A 20627-nucleotide genomic window follows, 5' to 3' on the forward strand; every position below is an offset into this window, starting at 1 on the left:
TGCTGGGTTCAATTCCCTGGACCACCCAAATGTAAAATGTATGCCCGCATGACTAAGTTGCTTTGGGAAAAACCGTCTGCTAAATGGCATATTATCCTAAAGAACACCCTGTTTCTATGGTACAGATCATATAATACACTTCGAATCCATTGCACTGCAATACCATTTGTGTTCTACATTGAATTGTGGTACCTACTTCGCACATATAGGATCACCAAGACAATATTTGTAATGACTTGAAATAGCCAACATTTTATCTGAATTCTGAATCAAACTGAAATTATTGTTTTGTTAAAAAAAAAAAGGTTTAGAGAAATGTGTCAGAATTGTCATTTTCACCAGTGATATTAAAGTTGCAATAATTCGGTGCACATTCACTGATATTGCATAAAACAATCTATTTGATTACAGTACATTACAGTTCTTCCTATTTGTGAACAAACACTACATCTGTGACATAGAAACATACAGTACATATCTTGACAGAAAATGGGCACAATGAAGTACTAATGAGTTAATATTTGTAACTTATTAATCAGTTCAGTTTGCCGGTTTGGTTGAAGAGGATATGATTTTCACAAAAACATTCAGATCATTACTGCTGTGTGTTTGTGTATGTACTACCTGAAAAGTTTGATTACAGTATGACTAAAAGACACAAAGAGCATTCACAAGGCACATAAGCTATTGTCTGTATAATCAGCGACACACTAACATAGTCAATAGAGCAGACACACAAAGTGGATGGGGTTTGACAAACTCCCCCTAGACAGCTCAATAGAACCATCACTCCACACATCGCATTGTACTCACATCACTCGTCTATTATTGCTAAATCAGGAGCATGTGTGCTAAGCAAATTAGAAATATATAATTGCAATACATTTTACGGCTCATTTTTTGGAAATGTCTGTAATACTGAACTTACTTTTTACATGTGACAAGTATTAAAACATGTGCAGCATAAGTTGTACAATACAGTTTTACTGCACAGAATAACGTTCATTGCTATTAGAAGAAAACTGAACGGCACAGTAATTTAGATGTTTTTTTTCTTCCTGTTTATCAAAAAGAATTGTCCCAACAATAAGAGAAGTAGGCTATTCTATTGAAATACGATATGAGTAGTGAGACAAATGAGAGTAAAGAACTTTCCACAATCAGAAATCATGTAGATTCCTGAGTCGTTGCTTTTTCTAGACATTTCAGCAACAGTTTTGTGGATCTTCAGATTCAATGTTTTTAACTCAATTCAGGCCTGTGCACTAATTCCTACTGGCAAACAAATCTAAAGTGCTTATTGTAATATTCATATCATTACTTCCTTAATTTTAAATTAGTCTTTTTTTTAATTGTCCATTAAAACATAAAAAGCACACAATTCCACTAAAACAGCACAACAGTGACAAACAAAAAAAATTGCTGAACAACTTGATCTGAGCAGCGATATCAATACTGAGAATGCAACTTGCAGAGTATACAGTACGGATACAGTACAAGGGCAGTAAAAAGAGGTTGCCACTCCAACCTTTCTGTCAATGTTTCACAACCAAGAAAGATTATGGGGTATAGAGGCTTGAATGTCTACATTCTTCTTTTGGTTTGCAACAGTTTAGATCACCAGTGTCTAGTCATGATGGAACCAGTTTGCACTGTTGAAATCACAGAAATAACAACCTGAATCATTGCTTGAGTGACATGCTTCTGGAGCTGGTGTAGCTGGTTTGTGTATAGTACATTTAAAGTAAATATATATTATTTGACAGAGACCAGAATGTCTCAGGATATGAATCTTAATGTATTTATTTTTTACAAAATATCGCTTCAAATTTTGATGAGAAAATATACATTTTAAAATGAAGTAAATTCACGCATACATGACAATCGAAGAAGATTCCGCATCAGTGTGGCAGTGGTGGCCCCATCTTTTGGCAGCTGTGGCAATGGGTGGGAAATAATTGGTTCACATTGGAGTTTGACCCAAAATGGTGGGGGTCGGTGGGCAGTGTCAGTCTGGTTCATTTATATCCTAGTAATGTGCTCTCCACTGCAAGGAAGTTAGTCCTCTGTGTGCTGAGGGGGCCTCGGGATCCCCAGAGCTACACTGGACCACTGGAGGTAACTGGAGCTCAACTGTTGACCGAGGAGACGCACAAAAGGGGCTTCTCCAGAGACCAGTCTGACTTATCTGCTCCAGGTCTAGCTCACCCTCTCACCTTGCTCACTGTAACAGAGTGGCCCTCTGTGGGGTTAGAGGGTGGTAGGACAAAGGTCTCCTCAATCACAAGGCCGTCTCCAAGGCTGAACTCTGCCCTCCTGCCTCGGTGGTGTCCATATTGACTCTAACACAGGCCACTTTCTCCTGGCTGCCAGAGACAAGGGAGAGAGATGGATGGGAAGAGAAGCATCAGCGGGCTGGTTGTGCTGTGCTGGGCCAGAATATCAATGGGTAAAGGATGAGCAGGAAATGTGTTGCTGATTTAAGTGCAATGCTGTCTGAAAGAATGTCAGACAGAGATGCTCAAATGAAACTCAAAGCTCATTCCGTGCTCTAAGTATAGACAGTTGTTAACACTCTCAACTTGAAGATGGCGGGCTCATGTGTTAAAGTATGCTGTTAACCATTATAATTGGGGTAAAAAGACTAAATGTGTCAGCATCGTGTTAGATCCTCAGGACGTCAGAACATCAGGGCAAAGCCTCTTGAACACTTTGCATTTATATGCTGTAATGTAATATAATATATTACAAGATACATTCATATATATTGTAATATATGAATGCATCTGTAGGCAAATACAATATTCAGGAAAACAAAATCAAGTCTTGTTTTATGCAAACATCCACACTAAATGTAGATGTCACAACATACATGCAACTGAACATTACACAAGTTATGACACAGCAAAAGCAATAACTTAATACTTTCATTACATAAGAATGGATGCATTGTTCTTGTTATACCTATTAATTAATGGGCTAGTCACAGAATTAAGTAGACTAGTTTATTGGATTAGAATAGTCACAGAATATAATATAATTATTTGATCTATAAGGGGTGAGTTATCAATGTGATCTTGTCTTAGTGAGATTTCAGTAGACCTGAGGTGTGCCTGGAAAAAAGCTCCTCCTTTAGAAGGTGTGGCGGTCAGCTAAAGGGGAGTCATTTTCAGCATAGCTACCTTCGGCTACGCTTCATAGATGGGCCGAAGTCGGCGCTCATCGCCACTGCTTTGCATGCCCCGCTTTTGGCCATTTCCTCAGAGATATTAACATTGCCGAGGTCACATGAGCTACATGCAGCGAGGAACAGGACAGAACAGGGGAAGGGAGATAGAGATGCATGCATATGGATAAGGTAAACAAACAAAAGATTGAAGTGCACACATGACTACTTGGCACCAGTTCCCTGTCATTGTATCTTGCACTAAAAATATGTACTGGCTTATGTGTAACAATTTCTCTGTTGCCAATTGTTACTCATGGACAATGATTGTCTGCGGTGAGTTCTCTACGTAATCAATGTGTACATTAGTCATTAGTATTCACATGGTTTTAGAGCCTTTTTATTTTGCCATGATACCATGTAGCATTATGTATCATAACAATCCCGGCCAAAACACAAACGCAACACGCTAGGAGTGTGTTTTCAATAAAAAGGCATCATCTACAGGTATAGTAAATAGCCAAGTTACGATTTTGGCCATGCGCTCATTGATGTTACTGTATATTACTGAGTAGGGTTAAAACTCAGCACGTGGGCTGGATATATCAGACACCCACCCCTACCGCCTCTTCATCCAATGGGAGGGTATGAGCGATTATTCTGTACGATCTGTTCAAGATAAACACGTTACAGACCTAACATCATCACTGTTACCTTTACATGCAATACCAAGAATGTAGAGATTGTATTATATGATTTTGTTATACTATTCAAAGACAAAGCGTGTCCTTGATTTAGCTATCCAGTATATTGTATTGTACACTGGTTGAATGGTGGGCAGCACTCACCTCCCTGAGAGAGTTTTGACTGGGATCTTGAGCAGGTTCCCACCGTCATAATGGACCTTCACAGCATTCACGCCCACCTGTTCTTCTATGAGCAATAAAGCCTGGGCCTCCTGGGACCAAGGGGACACGCAGAGAATTACAATAGAGTGTACCCATGAGGGTGCAGGTAAATTGCCATGGTCTGAGCCCCTTTGCCCGTTCTAGTCATTTGATTTCTGTGGGGACAGGTCATGTAAGCGTGCTAGACAGTGAACTAATGGCTTTAAAAGTATTAGTGTGTGTTACCCGTTTCTCCCGCTCCTTCTTCTTCTTGTCATCCTCTTTCTTCTTCTTGCTCTCGGGCATCAAGTCGTCCAGATAGCTGAGCTCCCTCTTGGTAAAGAAAAAGTCGAGAAGCTTCCGAATGAAGACGAGGGCCAGCACCTTTAAGCAAAAATAGGATATTTTAAGGGAGAGGGAGCAAAAGGACCACAGACTCATACAGAAGGTTTTCGATATTTTCATGTTTACAAACACCCTTGTTGGTAGACACGATAGAACGTTTCTCCAGTTTGTAGATGTGGAGAGGATATTACTATAGAGAGATGGGATGATAGTAGTATTACTATAGCACATTTCTCTCTATGGGTATTACCATCATTGGGAATACGACGGCAGCTGCCGAGGCCTTGATGACCCACAGCAGTATGAGGCAGGTGAGCTGCACCAGGGTGAATACATGGACCTTCCACAGGGGAACGTAGCGCAGGTAGATCAGGTCAGGCTGGTGCTTGGCTGGCATACCAAACAACTTGATACGGTCAAAGAACTAAGGGAGAGCGAGAGAGAGACCCGTTTATTGTTCATTTCATATTTTAGTCATGAAACACGCTCTTTGAGTTTAAATGTGATGATGTTTTTCTTGATAAAAGAGAGATTAATTACAAAGGAGTAAGCTCATCATTACAGACAAGGCATTGCTTTACCTTTAAAGAAGAAAAAAAACACTGATCATATCTTCAATCAATCATGTCATTGAATATAATCTCACTTGAATGCCTTTGAGTGAAGAGACTCCCATGTAGAGGAAGACTCCGTATAGCACTGGCATAGGAATGAACTGGAGGGTGGGGCAGAAGTTGAACATACAGTATATAATAAATAATACATGGGATATAAACTGCCTTTAAAAAAATGACATGACACTTGTTTCAACTGTAAGGTGAATATACTGTATAACAGTAAAACTGCTTATCATTCACATTGCCTGTCATGGCATTGGTGTCCCATTGTCTTGTGAAAATAAAGATGGATTATTAATAAAACACTTCTCTGAAACCCAAAGAGCTGTCACCTTGAGTGCGGAGGTCATGAAGACAGAGCAGCCCATGAGGACAAAGATCATGAAGCCGGTGACTCTCTGCTCTCTGATGCCCAGGAACTTGGGCTGTTCTCCTGGGGCCGAGCAGCCCGACTCCACCTTTAGATTTGATTACATTAGATTCATATTTATTATACTCAGAGAAACACATTTTTTTCCCCCAGACTTGTACATTAACACAAATAACAAATCCATAACTCACTTAGACCAGAGTTGTCAAACTTAATTCCTTAGTTACCTCCTGGAGGGCCGAGTGTTATTCATTTATTTGTTATTTCCATTTGTGTCCGGTTAAAACCTTGACAACCAGGGGAGGGCAGTTCCTAACTAATCGACGACCTGAATTGATCAATCGCGTAAAAGGGAGGAGCAAAAAAAGGAATTGAGTTTGACACCACTGACATAAACAAAGACTAAACAAAGACCGCAGCAGGCTTGCCAACCTTGAGGCTGTTGACGTGGGAGATGGAGAGCACGGTGGCGGCTACGAACCAGGGCAGGCCCATGATGGAGCAAACCCCCAGCATTACCGCCACCACCAGCAGGTCCAGATGGTAGCCACAGCCTTTCTACATGACGGAGAAGAGGGGGGAAACGAGGGGGGTAAAGAAGAGGATAAAAAGCCATTTTAGTATAGCTGGACCACCGAATTGAAAACAATTGCTACATTCAACACAGTGAATGATAATATAATGGGCAGAACAAGGTGACAGAACAACATCTTTGTAAACGTGTTTCTGTTCCACCTTGACAGTGGAAATGGAGTCTGTAGACTACGGACGTCTATGCCATGAACCAGTGCTTGCTCACTTTGAGCTTGTGCTCCTTGCGGTTGATGATGACGGCGGTGATCTGCTGGTCCATGAAGATGAGGATGGTGCAGAGCAGAGCGGGCAGCGCCGCCACCAGCAGGGTCCACCAGGGGTTGGGGCCCAGCGGGGAGATCAGCCAGCCGCGATGCTTGGATGTAGGCTGTAGACCAGAGCATAGAGTTAGCTTTTAAACTGAAGCTACTGGCTTGCAGTCTGGGTACAGTGTTCGCTAGCAAGAGCTTGTAAGTGCAAGTTCAAGTATATTGGTCATATGCACAGGAACACAGTACAATTAAATGCTTGCAGGTTCAACTCTGGACAATGCAATAACAATAATATAAAAATAAAGTAATAAACATAAATTAATAGAATAGAAGCTCAACGGAACACAAATTGAATAACATTTTAGCAGAAGTATAAAACATAAGGGAATCACTCAAACAGATTTGCATTAGGATATTTACAAGTGTGCCAGGGAAGTGGGATATGGAGAGCAAAGTGTTTTGTGGAATATTAAAAAGAAGTCCAGCAGCAGTTGTGGTGTGTGTGGTTTTGATTGTGTGTGTTTTTGTATGTGCTTATGAGAATAGCATTGACAGAGTTCATCAGGAAGTGTATAGGGGACGTTGTTCCCACTGTCACGATTAAAACCTATACAAACCAGAAACCGTGGATAGGCAATCAAACAGGCAAAACGTAAGTACAGAGACAAAGTGGAGTCGCAATTCAACGGCTCAGACACGAGACGTGTGTGTTATGGACTCCAGACATTCACGGATTATGAAGGGAAAACCAACCATGTCGCGGACACCGATGTTTTGCTTCCGGACAAGCTAAACACCTTCTTTACCTGCTTTGAGGATAACACAGTGCCTCTGACATGGGCCGCTCCTGAGGACTGTGAGCTCTCGTTCTTTGTGGCCGACGTGAGTAAAACCCTTGCAAGGCTGCCGGGCCAGACGGCATCCCTAGCCGCGTCCTCATAGCACGCGCAGACCAGCTGGCTGGAGTGTTTACAGTATGTTCAATCTCTCCCTATCCCAGTCTGCTGTCCCCACTTGATTCAAGATTGTTCCTGTACCCAAAAAAGCGAAGGTAACTGAAAGTAAATACTATCGCCCTGTAGCACTCACTTTTGTCAGCATGAAGTGCTTGAGAGGCTAGTTAAGGATCAATTCACCTTCACATTACCAGACACCCTAGATCCACTGCAATTTGCATACCGCAGCAAAAAATCCACAGATGATGCAATCGCCATTGGCACTGCACACTGCTCTATCCCATCTGGACATGAGGAATACCCATGTAAGAATGCTGTTCATTGACTACAGCTCAGCCTTCAATACCATAGTACCCTCCAAGTTCATCCTTAAGCCCTGGGTCTGTACCCCACCCTGTGCAACTGGGTCCTGGACTTCCTGGCGGCTTCCCCCAGGTGGTGAAGGTAGGCAACAACACCTGTGCTATGCTGATTCTCAACACTGGGGCCCCACAAGGGTGCGTGCTCAGCCCCCTCCTGTACTCACCCATGACTGTGTGGCCAAGCAGGCCTCCAACTCAATCATCAAGTTTGCAGATGACACAACAGTAGTAGGCCTGATTACCAACAACGACAAGGCAGCTAACAGGGGTAAGGTGAGGGCCCTGGCGTAGCGATGCCAGGAAAATAACCTCTCCCTCAATGTCATCAAAACGAAGGAGCTGATTGTGGACACACACAGTGGCCATGTAGTGTATATACACTACCAGTCAAAGGTTTGGACACACCTACTCATTCCAGCATTTTTCTTTATTTTTAATATTTTCTACATTGTAGAATAATAGTGAAGACATCAAAACTATGAAATAACACATATGTAATCATGTAGTAACCAAAAAAGTTAGACATCCTTCCTAACTAAGTTGCTGGTGTGGAAGGAAACCATTTCACCATGAGGCTGTGATAAGAGAAAACTGAGGATGGATCAACAACATTGTAGCTACTCTACAATACTAACACAATTGACAGAGTGAAAAGAGGCCTGTACAGAACAAAAATATTCCAAAAGATGCATCTTGTTTGTAACAAGGCACTAAAGTAGTACTGCAAAACATGTGGCAAAGCAATTCCCTTTTGTCCTGAATAGAAAGTTTTATGTTGGATTTGCCCCAAACATATTACTGAACACCACTCTCACAACTTTAAAGCATAGTGGTGGCAGAATCATGTTATTGATATGCTCATAATTGTTAAGGACTGGGGAGTTTTTCAGGATAAAAAAATAATGAAATAGAGCTAAGCACAGGCAAAATCCTTGAGGAAAACCTGGTTCAGTCTGCATTCCACCGGACACTGGGAGATGAATTCACCTTTCAGCAGGACAATAACCTAAAACACAAGGCCAAATCGACACTAGACTGCTTACCAAGAAAACAGTGAATGTTCCTGAGTGACCGAGTTACAGTTGACTTAAATCTACTTCAAAATCTATGGCAAGATTTGAAAATGGTTGTCTAGCAATGATCAACAACCAAGTTGAGGTTGAATAAGTTTTTTAAAGAATAATGGGCAAATGTTGTACAATCCAGGTGTGCAAAGCTCTTATAGACTTAACCAGAAAGACTCACAGCTGTAATTGCTGTCAAAGGTGATTCTAATATGTATTGACTCAGGGGTGTGAATACTTATGTAAATTACATATTTCTGCACAAAAAAAATGAAAACATTTTCACTTTATCATTATGGGGTATTGTGTGTAGGTGGATGAGATAAAAAAAAAAATACTTCATCCATTTTGAATTCAGGCCGTAACAACAAAATGTGGAATAAGTCAAGGGGGTCCTACCTCAAAGCGGTCGGGTACGTTGAGTTTAGGAGAGGGGATGCCCATTAGATAGTCCACCAGCACCATGATCATAATGGTCAGAAACACGGCAAAGTCACTGATGGTGGAGCGCACCTGCACAACCCATATTAACCACAATACATAATCATGGTAACGTGTAAAAAACACAGTCATTAAAATTCACTCAGTGGGAACACCTACACAGTAGCTAACAGTAATAGCTAAATGTGGAGCATATTGTGTGGGAAGAATGTGAAGACCTTGAAGTTAATTGTGAATATTGATGCAGCACAATAAAACAGTTCACACATTTACATTTTAGATGAACACACACACACACACACACACACACACACACACACACACACACACACACACACAATGCTCCCAAGTGAATAACACACCTTTGTAGGGAAGTATCGCTCGGTCTTGATCTCCTTGAGAAAAGAGGAGAGGAAGAAGGTGGTGAAAAAGAGGATGATGGACCAGAAAAGGACATCTGGGATGTAGGGGCCGTGGTGACCACAGGCAGGACCAGCAAACTCTCCATGGAGCAGGTTACACATCTGGCAAAGAGTGTAAAGGGTCAGAGAAATACACAGGCTCAACAGATGTTTTTGCAGTGTGTGTGTCCTCTGACTAACCGATACGTTGAGGCTGTTCCAGGAGATAGAGTCTGGTGTGTGTTCTGTCTGGTTCCACGTCTGCAAGATCTGAGCGGAGGCGTTGGCCGGTGAAGAACACTGACACCTGAGTCAAGAGAATAAATATTACACTCCCCATCATAAATAGCACAAAACCATAAGCTCCCCTTTTATAGTCAGTGGTAACATCTAAAACATAGAAATCCAAATAGAAAAGATACATTGCCTGAAGAAAGCAGAAAAATGGCAGTGCCCACTTCTCGTGTCTTTTGCCCTCCACCGAGGCTCTCTGACCCTGACTCACGAGTAGAGTGTGAGGTTGTCCAGCTCGTTGTGCATGTTGACGGGGTAGTGTTCCCCGAGCTGGAAGAGCTTCTCCAGGGCCTCGTAGATGAAGATGATGCAGATGAGCGCGGCGAAGGCCTCCTCTGTGAAGCGGGTGATGTAACAGACCAGGGAGCTAGCGTCTGTGGCCACCAGGACCAGGCAGAGGAAGGCCGTCCACAGGCCGATGCTGGTCCTCAGAGACAGGTAGGACAGGCCGTAGTCCCTGGGTGGATAGTACGGTAATTAAGATCAAGACTCAATATTAGGGCTGTCAAACGATTTAAAAATGTATTTGAGTTAACTAGCAGGATTTTGTGATTAATGGCACATTTAGAATTTGCTCAAATTCAAAATGTAAGATTTAAAATTTAAAAAACATTACAAAAATATTAACGTCTTGATTTTGTCTAAAGTAATGGTTAGCAAAATTAGGTAAATTGAGAAAGCACACTTTATTTAACCTCAATGTCAACTTATTTTTACACGGCATTGTACTGCAGATTTTAGCTGTATAGATGATGTACTTTGGGTGTTTTCAGTGTATTTTCACATCCATATCTTATTAGGGACTGGAAGCAGTAAGCTTAAAGCATAGCGTTTATGACAATTGTAGGGGAGGCGCAATCACTCGGACTATGCCTTATGAAATGATTGAGGATTCATCACCTGTCCCAACTTCTCTAACAACTAGTTAGGGCCCAAAGTTTTTCCTGACCATGTGACTTGACCAGAAAAAACTCCAGGCCTTGTAACTTACTGTACATGTACAGTATATAAAACTCAGGGAGTTACTGAGAAACAAATGAGAAATCCCCAAATGTCAGTAGGGAACTTGTCCTTGCAGGTTGCTACCGCCAGAAGGCCACAGTGCGAATAAGTGTAACCAGGATCGGTGTAGCACTCACTTGCAGAACTTAAAGAGGATCTTCTCGAAAACCAGGACAGGCCCCGTGCTTCCCAGGATAGTGAGGGGCTGCCCCGCAAACAGAGAGAAAGCCACTCCTGTGAGGGACGCCCCAAACAGAGACTCTATGGCACTCTGTAGCAAGAGAAGGAAAAGAGGGAGGGAAAAGGGGAGGATGACGAGGGGGTAAATACATAGAGGAACTAGACAGACTGGGAGACTAAGGGGAAAAGAGGCAAAGCGAACAGAACACCCCACATAACATAATACATATGTTTAAAACTGACATTCCAGACCGCCTAGCATCAGACTGCCTAGATAAACTTCTCTGCTTTTTCCACCACGTCGGCCTGCCAATTGTAATATCCCTCCGCCACTCGTCATCTGGTCAGTTTACTCAGACACATCACACACCCCGGCGCGCTGACGCTCGCTATGCCAACAGTCGTCCTCCTAATAAAGACATCTAGGGTCACTGTAGGGTGTGTGTGTGTAAGTCATTGTCAGGATCAAAGCACAGAGACAGTATATAGAGTAGCTCGCAATGAGGAAGAGGGACACCATCTAAGCACCTACTATTTGCTTATAGTGATATGCATCCTATATGCTTTTAGTGATAAACAAATAGGGTAAGACCTTGCTGTAAACCTGTTTCACCAAGCAGCTAAGTGACTGGCAGAAACAGTTGAATTCGGAAGTTTACATGCACATAGGTTGGAGTCATTAAAACTTGTTTTTCAACCACTCCACAAATGTATCATTAACAAACTATAGTTTTGGCAAGTCTGTTAGGACATGTACTTTGTACATGACAAGTCATTTTTCCAACAATTGTTTACAGACAGATTATTTCACTGTATCTGTCACACCCTGGTCGAAGTATTTTGTGTTTATCTTTATTTATTTGGTCAGGCCAGGGTGTGGCATGGGTTTTTGTAGGTGGTATGTATGGGGATTGTAGCTAGTGGGGTGTTCTAGCTAAATCTATGGCTGTCTGAAGTGGTTCTCAATCAGAGGCAGGTGTTTATCGTTGTCTCTGATTGGGAACCATATTTAGGCAGCCATATTCTTTGAGTTTGTCGTGGGTGATTGTCCTTAGTGTCCTGATGTCATTGTTCTGTGTTAGGATACACAAGTATAGGCTGTTTCGGTTTTCGTTAAGTTTATTGTTTTGGTAGTGTTTGTGTTTAGTGTGTTTCTTCATTAAACATGGATTGCAATAGACACGCCGCATTTTGGTCCGACTCTCCTTCACACCTAGAAAACCGTGACAGTATCACAATTCCAGTGGGTCAGAAGTTTACATATAGTAAGTTGACTGTGCCTTTAAACAGCTTGGATGCAGCTTTTGATGTCAATTAGCCTATTGGAAGTGTACCTGTGGATGTATTTCAAGGCCTACCTTCAAACTCAGTGCCTCTTTACGTGACATCATGGGAAAATCTAAAGACATCAGCCAAGACCTCAGAAAACAAATTGTAGACCTCCACAAGTCTAGTTCATCCTTGGGAGCAATATCCATACACCTTAAGGTACCACGTTCATCTGTACCAACAATAGTACGCAAGTATAAACACCATGGGACAACGCAGCTGTCATACCGCTCAGGAAGGAGACACGTTCTGTCTCCTAGAGGTGAATGTACTTTGGTGCGAAAAGTGCAAATCAATCCCAGAACAACAGCAAAGGACCTTGTGAAGATGCTGGGGGAAACAGGTACAAAAGTATCTATATCCACAGTAAAACGAGTCCCATATCAACAACCTGAAAGGCCGCTCAGCAAGGAAGAAGCCACTGCTCAAAAACCGCCATAAAAAATCCAGACTTTGGTTTGCAACTGCAGATGGGGACAAAGATCATACTTTTTGGAGAAATGTCCTCTGGTCTGATGGAACAAAAATAAACTGTTTGCAAGCCGAAGAACACCATCACCAACATCATCCCAACCGTGAAGCACGGGGGTGGCAGCATCATGATGTGGGGGTGCTTTGCTGCAGGAGGGACTGGTGCACTTCACAAAATAGATGGCTTCATAAGGAAGGGAAATTATGTGGATATATTGAATCAACATCTCAAGACATCAGTCAGGAAGTTAAAGCTTGGTCGCAAATGGGTCTTCCAAATGGACAATGACCCCAAGCATACTTCGAAAGTTGTTGCAAAATGGCTTAAGGATAACAAAGTCAAGGAATTGGAGTGGCCATCATAAAGCCATGACCTCAATCCGATAGAAAATTTGTGGGCAGAACTGAAAAATTGTGTGCGAGCAAGGAGGCCTACAAACCTGACTCCGTTACACCAGCTCTGACAGGAGGAATGAGCCAAAATTCACCCAACTTATTGTGGGAAACTTGTGGAGGGCTACCTGAAACGTTTGACCCAAGTTTAACCATTTAAATGCAATGCTACTAAATACTAATTGAGTGTATGTACATTTCTGACCCACTGGGAATGTGATGAAAGAAATAAAAGCTGAAATAAATCATTCTTTCTACTATTATTCTGATATTTCACATTCTTAAAATAAAGTGGTGATCCTAACTGACCTAAGACAGGGAATTTTTACTAGGATTAAATGTCAGGAATTGTGATAAACTGAGTTTAAATGTATTTGGCTAAGGTGTATGTAAACTTCCGACTTCAACTGTATTAGGTGACATAGCACAGATAGAAGACAAACAGATGTAATCGGAGTGGCATTCATTGACACTCATGTACAAGGACCCACTCACTATGTTGCCCTTTGTGGCCTCGCCCAGCAGCCCTCCGAAGGTGATGACAGGGGACATGCAGGCGCAGTAGAGGAACAGGATGGAGGCCAGACACTGCAGGTTCAACGAGTCCCGGATGTCGCTCCAGTAGAACGGGGCCTTCCGCTTTATATCCATCACCAGGCCTCCAAAGATCCTAGAGGAAAGGAAAACCACAACACATTGCAGCAGGCTAACTGAAGTAGCAGCATTATACTAATGGGGTAGAGTACCCCAGATAACATCTTGTACTTCTGGATTTGGTTTTTATACCATATAGGGGACCATAACACATTTGTCGACTCTTTTGGACCTTCCATAGGGTCGGCAGATATTTTTTCAGGACCAGCAGATAACATTTTCAGAAGATCATCAATAGGGTCTGCCAGATTACTTTTTGGAGCCTGCAGAGAACTTTTGGGGGGCATCACAGTAGGTGAATGGCAGTTCATTGGTGGTACAGATTTTTTGACACTTATTTCACAAGCATTCATTCACATTTCCCTAGGGGGTTGGACACTCCTGCTCTCAGACCCAGATACCAGTCAGCCCATCTTTCTACCTCACACACTCACCTAACTTACACAAGCACAAATAAACACTCTACAAATAAACACACTCTACAAGCAGCCATGTGATCACAGAGGCTTTCACACCTAGAACCTGAGTATCTATTTATGCCAGCATTTTATGCCAGCATCGTAATTGTGCAGTCATAATGATCTATACAACATTAAAATCAACCATTCAATATTCGTGGTTATGTGCTGTGCAGTTATGTTCATGACTTGTCACAGTATGTAGGAATTGTATGCCGTTAATTTTTGACTTCATAAACAGTTTCAATAATGTTTTGCCTTAAAAATGTTTAATGAATTTCAAAACGAATAACATTTATTTCAAATCAAATTATATTTGTCACATGCGCCGAATACAACAGGTGAAATGCTTACTTACAAGCCCAATGCAGTTTTAAGAAAATACCAAAAAAATACCAAAGAAAAGTAAGAGATATGAAAAACAAATGATTAAGGAGCAGCAGTAAATAACAATAGTGGGGATATATAGGGGGTACCGATTCATAGTCAATGTGTCAATGTGCAGGGGCACCGGTGTCGAGGTAATTATGTACATGCAGGTAGGGTTATTAATGTGGATATGCATAAATAGTCTGGGTAGCCGTTTGATTAGTTGTTCAGGAGTCTAAAGGCTTGGGGGTAGAAGCTGTTTAGAAGCCTCTTGGACCTAGACTTGGCGCTCCGGTACCGCTTGCCATGCGGTAGCAGAGAGAGCAGTCTAATACTAGGGTGGCTGGAGTCTGACCATTTTTAGGGCCTTCCTCTGACATCGCCTGGTATAGAGGTCCTGGATGGATGTGTTGTTACCTAACCTCACCACCTGGGGGCAGATCATCAGGAAGTCCAGGATCCAGTAGCAGTGGGAGGTGTTTAGTCCCAGGGTCCTTAGCTTAGTGATGAGCTTTGAGGGCACTATGATGTTGAACGCTGAGCTGTAGTCAATGAATAGCATTCTCACATAGGTGTTCCATTTGTCCAGGTGGGAAAGGGCAGTGTGGGGTGCAATAGAGATCTGTGGGTCTGTTGGTGCGGTATGCAAATTGGAGTGGGTCGAGGGTTTCTGGGACGATGGTGTTGATGTGAGCCATGAACAGCCTTTCAAAGTATTTCATGGCTACAGATGTGAGTGCTACGGTTCGGTAGTCATTTAGGCAGGTTACCTTGGTGTTCTTGGGCACAGGGACTATGGTGGTCTACTTGAAACACGTTGGTATTACAGACTCAGACAGGGAGAGGTTGAAAATGTCAGTGAAGACACCTGCCAGTTGGTCAGTGAATGCTCGGAGTACACGTCCTGGTAATCCGTCTGGCCCAGAGGCCTTGTGAATGTTGACCTGTTTAAAGGTCTTACTCACATCGGCTGCGGAGAGCGTGATCACACAGTCATCTGGACCAGCTGATGCTCTCATGCATGTTTCTCATGCTGTGCTTCCCTTTATAGCCTGTAATAGTTTGCAAGCCCTGCCACATCCAACGAGCGTCGGAGCCGGTGTAGTATGATTCGATCTTAGTCCTGTATTGACGCTTTGCCTGTTTGATGATTCGTCTGAGGGCATAGTGGGATTTCTTATAAGCTTCTGGGTTAGAGTCCCGCTCCTTGAAAGCCGGCAGCTCTGCCCTTTAGCTCGGTGCGAATGTTGCCTGTAATCAATGGCTTCTGGTTGGGGTATGTACGTACAGTCACTGTGGGGACAATGTCCTCGATGCACATATTGATAAAGCCAGTGACTGATGTGGTGTACTCCTCAATGCCATCGGAACAATCCTGGAACATATTCCAGTCTGTGCTAGTAAAACAATCCTGTAGTTTAGCATCTGCTTCATCTGACCACTTTTTTATAGACCGAGTCACTGGTGCTTCCTGCTTACATTTTTGCTTGTAAGCAGGAGGATATGGTCAGATTTGCCAAATGGATGGCGAGGGAGAGCTTTGTACTGTGTGTGGAGTAAAGGTGATCTAGAATTGTTTTCCCTCTGGGTGCACATTTAATATGCTGATAAAAATTTGGTAAAACTGATTTAAGTTTCCCTGCATTAAAGTCACCGGCCACCAGGAGCGTCACCTCTGGGGGAGCATTTTCCTGTTTGCTTATGGCGGAATACAGCTCATTGAGTGCGGTTTTAGTGCCAACTTCGCTCTGTGGTAGTATGTAAAACAGCTACGAAAAATATAGATGACAACTCTCTAGGTAGACAGCTTATCATGAGCTTATCATGAGATACTCTACCTTGAGATACTCTACCTCAGGTGAGAAAAACTTTGAGACTTCCTTAGATATTGTGCACCAGCTGTTGTTTACATAAATGCATAGGGCCCCACCCCTGTTGTTCTATCTTGCCGATAGAGTATATAACCCGTCAGCTGTATGTTCTTAATGTCATCGTTCAGCCACGACTCGATGAAACATAAGATATTACAGTTTTTAATGTCCCGTTGATAAGATATGTGATTTCAGTTCGTCCCATTTATTTTCCAGCGATTTAATGTTAGTTAGCAGAATGGAAGGCAAGGGCAGATTAGCCACTTGCCACCTGATCCTCTCAAGGCACCCGGATCTTTCGCCTTGAATTATTTTGCCTTATCAACTCTCCTCTATGGGGCAGTTTCCACAGACACAGATTAAGATCCAGGACTAAAAAACAAACTCAAAATTGAATCCCCATTGAAAATGCTTTTACATCTAGAATTAAGCTTAATCCGTGCCCCGGGAAACCTCCCCTGTGAATTCATATGTCTAACTCACCGTCCGGTTCTCTGCAGCTCGGGCCCAGCTCCGTGGCCTTCATCCTCCTCCAACATCTCCCCAGAGGGTGAGGCCAACCCATTGGGCTGGGAGGGTATCTTCCTCTTCATCTAAAGGTGAGAGTCATTATAGGTGTAGCACAGTTTGTAGAGCATGGAGTTGGCCACGCCAGGGTCGTGGGTTCGATTTCCACTGGGGCCACCCACATGTATGCATGCATGACTAAGTTATTACAGGGCTGACATATCCTCTACTGCCACCAGGAGGCACAGTCATACACATCATCAAAAACATTATGGAAAACTACCATGCAAGCCAGTGTTCTTTAATCCTGGTCCTGGGGCCTACAGGTGGTGCAGTGCAGGCTATATCGCCAACCTAGTATTAACACATCTGATTCAACTAATTATCAAGCCCTTGACTAGTTTAATCAAGTGTATTAGTGCTAGGCAGAAACAAAAGCCTGCACCTCTTGGGGGTCTCCAGGATCATGATTGAAGAGCACTAAATATGTGACCAATATCTAACATCAGGTTTAACTTAACTTCAGACATCTATGTATATATATTTTTGTATGGGTTTGTTCATTTTCTGATTATAGGCAAGCTCATTGTCATCTTAGACCCACACCTGCGATGGGACGTTCTTGGGGGGTTCGATTCGTATCGTGGGGTCCCATTCTCCTGGGGGCAGAACTGTCACCTGGTCCAGAAATTCATCTATCCCAGACAGCAGGTCCGTCCGGTCTTTGGCTTTGTACGCTACATCATGGAATATCTACAGAGACATGCAGGAAAGAGTATAGCTTTTAAATGTTGATCTAATTAACGTAAAATGTATCTAATCTGAATGCCACACCTAAGGATTCAAGGTTTCAAGGTTATTATGTTCTATGCATGTCAGGGGGGGATATAATTAATGTTTATGAATGAATGTTACTAATCCTGATAAGAATATAAAATAATAATTGCACAAACAGCATTTAAAACATCTCCCCTCCTCTGACCTCATCTGTCATCAGTGTGGCCATGGATCTGCCAATCTCATGGTACTGAGGGCCTTTCCCGTGTGGACCCAGTAGCAGGAACAGAAATCTGTAGAGGACACAAACCATTTTCACACATTAGACTCAACGCAAATATATGTAGATGGACAGATATAGGCTAATACAATGTATTTTACTCAAAACCCAACATAAGTGAGTGTATTTGGTGATAGGACATATGACTCCAAATAGTTTAGGTTACTGTAGGGGAGCAGGTGCATGAATAAAGCCTAGGACAAGCAGGTTAGACAGAGAAAGACCAGTGAAAGAGTGGGTGTAGAGATGTAGTGTACCTACCTGGTGGGCACGGGCACCTCCGTGAGCCCTGTGATGAGGACGGCGGGAGACAGGCGTACAAAGGCGATGATGGGCTTCTCCAGGAAGTCCACCTCACCTACCAGCACGTTGGACGCCTCAGCGCCCGGAGGAATCTTCTTCATGAAGTTCATGTCCACCTATAGGACCCGAATGGGACAGAGAGAGAGACTTTAGGGAGTAACAACATTATAAGAGAGTGTCTCCCAATCCCAAAGCACATTTGAGTTTTTTGTTGCCCTAGCAAAGGCTTGATTAGTTGAATCGAGAGTGTTAGTGTTAGGGAGAGAGGTCTGCGCAGGAAATAATTCTTGATCCCGCTCCCGCCCACTGCCTTTCATACTACGCCCTCTAGCTCTTGCTGAGTTCTTGTCCGACTCCCAACCGCTCCCGCAAGAACTGATACCGAACCCAACCACAGTCCCGCAATGTTATTTTAGGTGTATGTGACATATTAGGTGTATGTGACATTGCTCGCTTTGCAGCCCTGGTCCTAGCAATTTTGCCAACCTAGGCAAGATCAAAATGCACAAAAATAGGCTAATAGGTTAAAATACCCGAGATTCTCAAGTGGCCCATTATATTAGGCTATCGTATTAATTGTCCTATATCTTAGATATAAGACAGATAAGGAAACATGTTTCATTTTGTATTGACATGTATATAACCCCTTATTTTTGGCACTAACAGTCTCCATATACTTTCATTCATTTTTTCAACTGGTACCGGGGGACCTTCAGACGAGTCGTGCAAGACCTAGAGCAAAACCACATGCACGTGTTCATGAGAGTCTCACATTTCCACAAAGGGGTCATATTAGCGAGTAGCCCAAACTGTTCAGATGCTACAGACAGAAGTTGGCAGATCGGCTGTACCGACTTCAGATGAGTCCCAAGACGCTTGTGGGGATCGTAGAGCAAACACCGCTCTAGCTCTGCCACCTTTCACCGCAGATGAAGTGCGACATCGGCGGATTGAGACTCATCCAATGCAAAACAAATCTCTAGCTTAAACTGACAGATTTGTATGGGGATTTTTTTGTATTATGCTAACTACAGTTCTGCGGGGGGTTTTAATACAATAGATAACACATACAAAACAGAAAGACAACTCTTCTAAATAATCAGTGGGGATATACCATACAACATTTTCAGCCCAAATTTTATCTGACCCCCACACCCATAGCTTGAAAAATGCCAACCACACTGCTATGATGTCTGTCGGGTCCCGGGGGATGCCCACGGGAATGCAGATTTATATTGGGAAACACTGGTGTGTTGTATCATTATACAGTATCTACCTGGAGTATCTACCCCCCCCCCCCCCCCCCCCCCATGTCTATTTCTATGGGCACAAGCACTGTTCACAACCCTCTTGCTGGTGGAGATAACATTTTGCAGGTTTAAATCTTATTTCCTGCAATTCAACACATTTTCTCATAGGGTGCAGAGAAGATTTAGCCGTTTTAAAGCTATTTTTTTGCAATTCTATACATTTTACCATGTCTAATGTGTATTCATGTGATATTTGAGTGACTCAAACATGGGCTAAAAAAAACTAGCTAAAGAAAAGTTAGCTGGCATGGGCTAGTTGATCTGGACATTTCTGACAAGTTATAAATAGCTCTCTGAGGTATGCAATGACTGACATGACAAGAGGAATACGGATGATGCACTACCCAATTTCAAGACTTGTTGAACAAGTTGAACACCGCACGGAGTTCCCCTAGGGGGCGCACCCAAAAGTTTGGGAACCACTGGCGTAGAGGGAGAATATAAGGGCAGTACAGGGCAATGGAGTTCCTTTCGTCACAAGGTCGTTTGCGTGAACTATTTAAGAGAGCTGGGAAAGCTTGCCCACTGAGATGGGTCATATCTGCATCTCCCTCTTTTCAAAAACACACACAGTACGTCTCCCTCTCTTGATTAGACTCCCCCAGTAAGAGGTTGCTTCTTGGCATACACATGAAAGCTGGTTAGATGCTGATGACTCCTCATGGCCGCCAGCCTACTTATTACATCGATGAAAGAGTCGTAAAATGATATAATGAAGGAGAGCTCAATGAACCAAATCCAGTTATTGAAATAAAACACCGTACAGTTAACTTTGAGACTGGTTCTTGGTTATAGAAGTCAGGTGATGTTTATTATGCCCAGAGAGTAAGAGCTGTGGCTTGATGATGGTTGTCTTGGTCCTCTGGATGAATGTGGTGAAAATAAAATGTTATTGGTCACATACACATATTTAGCAGATGTTTTTGGGGGTGTAGCGAAACACTTGTGATGTAGTGAAATGCTTGTTGCAAAGTT

General features: G+C 42.8%; 1 protein-coding gene across 7 annotated transcripts in view; it reads right to left on the reverse strand.

Moving 5' to 3' along the window:
* Positions 1-1787: 1787 nt before the first annotated feature.
* Positions 1788-20627, reverse strand: part of LOC110496030 (sodium bicarbonate cotransporter 3) — a 52232-nt gene continuing 33392 nt past the window's right edge. For 4 of the 7 annotated variants that reach the window (XM_036952516.1, XM_021571657.2, XM_021571661.2 and 1 more), the window contains 19 exons: positions 18301-18458; positions 17965-18052; positions 17589-17735; positions 16959-17068; positions 13619-13793; positions 10888-11021; positions 9960-10205; positions 9656-9761; positions 9416-9577; positions 9012-9125; positions 6185-6346; positions 5818-5943; positions 5348-5473; positions 5045-5113; positions 4649-4822; positions 4300-4437; positions 4015-4124; positions 3183-3293; positions 1788-2366 (listed from right to left, as the gene is read on the reverse strand). In XM_036952516.1, the coding sequence (XP_036808411.1) occupies positions 2282-2366; positions 3183-3293; positions 4015-4124; positions 4300-4437; positions 4649-4822; positions 5045-5113; positions 5348-5473; positions 5818-5943; positions 6185-6346; positions 9012-9125; positions 9416-9577; positions 9656-9761; positions 9960-10205; positions 10888-11021; positions 13619-13793; positions 16959-17068; positions 17589-17735; positions 17965-18052; positions 18301-18458 (2541 nt within the window). In that variant the 3' untranslated portion in view covers positions 1788-2281. Of the gene's footprint in view, positions 2367-3182; positions 3294-3783; positions 3836-4014; positions 4125-4299; positions 4438-4648; positions 4823-5044; positions 5114-5347; positions 5474-5817; positions 5944-6184; positions 6347-9011; positions 9126-9415; positions 9578-9655; positions 9762-9959; positions 10206-10887; positions 11022-13618; positions 13794-16958; positions 17069-17588; positions 17736-17964; positions 18053-18300; positions 18459-20627 lie in introns of all 7 variants that reach the window. The other 3 variants (XM_036952518.1, XM_021571659.2, XM_021571658.2) reach the window with 3 other exon arrangements.

This window comes from Oncorhynchus mykiss, chromosome 18, assembly GCF_013265735.2.
Source record: "Oncorhynchus mykiss isolate Arlee chromosome 18, USDA_OmykA_1.1, whole genome shotgun sequence".
NCBI lineage: Eukaryota > Metazoa > Chordata > Actinopteri > Salmoniformes > Salmonidae > Oncorhynchus > Oncorhynchus mykiss.